The sequence below is a fragment of the Nicotiana sylvestris genome, chromosome 8, assembly GCF_000393655.2.
Source record: "Nicotiana sylvestris chromosome 8, ASM39365v2, whole genome shotgun sequence".
Classification (NCBI taxonomy): Eukaryota; Viridiplantae; Streptophyta; class Magnoliopsida; order Solanales; family Solanaceae; genus Nicotiana; species Nicotiana sylvestris.
In genome coordinates this window covers 133,698,842-133,702,274 of record NC_091064.1, presented here as the reverse complement: position 1 = coordinate 133,702,274, position 3,433 = coordinate 133,698,842, and the positions used below count along the sequence as shown (strand labels likewise).

At 40.7% G+C, this 3,433-nt stretch overlaps 1 protein-coding gene across 1 annotated transcript; it reads left to right on the top strand.

Annotated features, from left to right (window-relative positions):
- Positions 1-1,056: 1,056 nt before the first annotated feature.
- LOC104234023 (uncharacterized) lies at positions 1,057-2,096 on the top strand. Its single transcript, XM_009787513.2, has 3 exons — positions 1,057-1,137; positions 1,192-1,608; positions 1,656-2,096. Exons 1-3 carry the CDS (start codon positions 1,057-1,059, stop codon positions 2,094-2,096), a joined length of 939 nt encoding a protein of 312 aa, XP_009785815.2.
- Positions 2,097-3,433: the final 1,337 nt, after the last annotated feature.

The window sequence follows — 3,433 nt, the reverse complement described above, 5'->3', positions numbered from 1 at the left end:
TTAAAGATGAGATTTTAGTATTCAAGCAAGAGCCCAATGAACAACTACATGAGATATGGGAGCAGTATAGAACAATGGTCAAAGAATGTCCCAACAACGATATGACAGAGAATATTATTCAACAAACTTTCTATCATGGTATTAACACAACCAACCAATGTGTGGTGAATCAACTTGCTGGTGGGAATTTCATGACTACGTCGTATGTGGAGGCTTGTGAGAGTTTGGATGAAATGGTGGAAACATCATCGGCATGGCAATCCCGGGCAAATATTCCACAATGTGACACAAACATGATTCACCTCCATAAAGAGTTGCATGACCATGGGCAAACCATTGCCGATTTGACTACTACCATGAGCCAACTCAACTTCAATAAGTACAAAATCCTAAGCAAGTCAATGCCATGAAGGGAGTGAACATGATGGTGAATAATAGAAGAACAAAGGGTCCTTAAGTGTAAAATCGAGTGGAGAATTATGTTCAAGAGGATAGTGGGTTTGATCAAGATTACTCTTATAATGAACAGGTGGAGAAGGTGCAATATGTGAACAACTTTTAAGGGCAAAGAAACAACTTTGAAGGCTCAAATCAACAGCAATGGCGACCTCAAAGCAATCAAGGTAATTGAAACTCTAACAACTAAGGTAATTGGAGTGGTGACAACAATCAAGGAAATTGGCATAAACACAACAATCAAGGAAATTGGAGTGGTGGCATTATCAAGGAAATTGGCGAGGTAACAATCAAGGGGGATGGAATAATAATCAAGGCAACTGGGGGTCGGGCTTTCAAAGGCTCCCAATGTATCAACAATCGAGCAACCCGCCTCCTTATCCTTACTATGGGACAAGTTTTTCCAACAATGAAATGGGGTATATTGAGAATAGGTTCAAACAAATGATGGAAAAGAATGCCGATTCGGATGCCCAATTTGCCTCACACAACACATCAATCCGCAATTTAGAAGTCCAAATGGGGTAAATTTCTTAAGCTCTAAATACTCGTCTTAAGGGGGTGGTGAACCCAAAGGGTGGTAACAACACGGGGCATACCATGGCCATTACTATAAGAAGTGGAAAAAGTGGGAATTCACCTACCTCAAGCCAAAGGCAACTTGTGGATGAAGAGCAAGTGGTACAAGAATAGGAGATCTCGAACAATGTTGAGCAATCTGATGATGATGTTCAGATTGATATTGATGATAGTAGGGAAGAGACTCAAGAGGAGGTAAACCCATCTAGGGATCACATTATTGACATACTGGAAATGGTAGTACAAAAGGCTAAGGCACCATTGCCTAAGCCTCCACCTCCATACCCTCAAAGACTTGCCAAGCAAAATAGTGAGAACCAATTCAAGAAGTGTATTCAAATGATTAAGTGTCTCTCAATTAATGTTCCATTAGTTGAATCCTTGGAACAAATGCCCGGTTATGCAAAGTTCATGAAGGATCTTATGACAAACAAGCGGTCGATGAATTTTGAAACTATCAAAGTCACTCATCAAGTGAGTGCGATTGTGCATTTAATGGCTCCCAAGTTGGAGGATCCCGACGCTTTCACGATTCGTTGTACAATTGGAAGTGCCGAGTTGCTAAAGCTATTTGTAATCTTGGGGCAAGTATTAATTTGATATCCTATTCGGTTTTCAAGACATTGGGAATTGGGAAACCAAGGCCTACCTCTATGAGATTGCAAATGGCCAATCGTACCATGAAGAGACCTTTGGTTGTGATTGAGGATGTTTTGGTTCGTGTTGATAAATTCATTCTTCCGGTCGATTTTATCATTCTAGATTGTGAGGTTGATTATGAGGCGCAGATTATTCTTGGAAGACTTTTCCTTGCTACGGGAAAGACTCTTTGTTATGTTGAAGCTGGAGAACTTACTTTCCATGTTGGTGATGAAAAAGTGGTTTTCCATGTGTGTATATCCATGAGGCAACCCAATAACAATGAGGTGTGCTCTTTTGTGGACTTGGTGACCGATGTTATTGTGGATGAAACAAGTGCAGTGATCAATGTTGGTGATATGTTGGAGGCCTCTTTCTCAACGTTGATGATGACGAGATGGATGGCTTTGTGGAATGTGTGAACTCTTTGCAAGGAATGGGGTCATACACCTATGAACCCCAAAAATTGTCCTTGGATCTTGAAAGTAAGACAACTCCTGCTACAAAGCCTTCAATCGAAGAGCCTCCTATCTTGGAGTTGAATCCATTGCCTCCACATCTTCGGTATGAATTTTTTGTCCCTTCTTCTACTTTACCAGTTATTCTTTCCTCTTGTTTGAATAACGTGCGACAGACTCCACATCGGCAATGCTACAAAAGATGAAGAAGGCTATTGGGTAGACATTGGTAGATATTTGAGGGATAAGCCTCATGTTTTGCATGCATAAAATTAACTTGGAGGAAGGTGCCAAACCATCTATTGAACATCAAAGGAGACTCAATGAGGCTATGCAAGAGGTTGTCAAAAAGGGGATTATCAAGTGATTGGTTGTCGGGGTTGTCTATCCCATCTCTGATAGTTCGTGGACTTCTCCAGTTCATTGTGTTCGGAATAAGGGTGGTATAACGGTGCTCACCAATGACAAGAATGAGTTGAGTTGTTGTGGAAACACCTACATCTTTGTCGCGGTTGATTATGTATCCAAATGATTTGAGGTCGTTGCTCTACCCAACAATGAGGAGAGAAGTGTGGTGGCATCCTTGAAGAAGAATATTTTCACAAGGTTTGGTATTCCGTGGTCTATTATAAGCAATGTGGTGTCACATTTTTGCATCAAGGCTTTTGACACCTTACTTAGCAAGTATGGTGTCACTAATAAAGTCATGACTCCCTATCATCCACATGCAAGTGGTCAAGTGGAAGTCTCCAACTAGGAGATAAAGAGTATTTTATCCAAAATAGTGAATGCTAGCCGGACGGATTGGTCCAAGAAGCTTTATGATGCATTATAGGCTTATCGAACGGCTTACAAAACACCTATCGGAATGTCTCCATACCGGTTGGTGTTTAGAAAAGTTTGGCATCTTCTAGTGGAACTTGAGCACAAAGCCATGTGGCCTCTAAAGAAGTTGAATCTTGATTGGGATATAGCCGCTAATTTGAGGTTGCACACTTGAATGAATTAGATGAGTTCCGGTACCATGCCTATGCAAATTCGTCCTTGTAGAAAGAGAAGATGAAATATCATTATGAAAAATACATTTGGAACAAAGATTTCAAGGAGGGCGATCTTATGTTGTTATTTAACTCACAGTTGAGGATGTTTCTCTGGAAGTTAAAGTTTAAATAGAGTGGCCCATTTGAAGTTGTGGGTCTTGAAGAAAAAAAACAATGAGGTATTCCGAGTAAATGGTCACCAGGTAAAGCACTATTTGGGAAAAGTTGTAGATGGCCACGTCGTGGCAGTCATTCATTTCA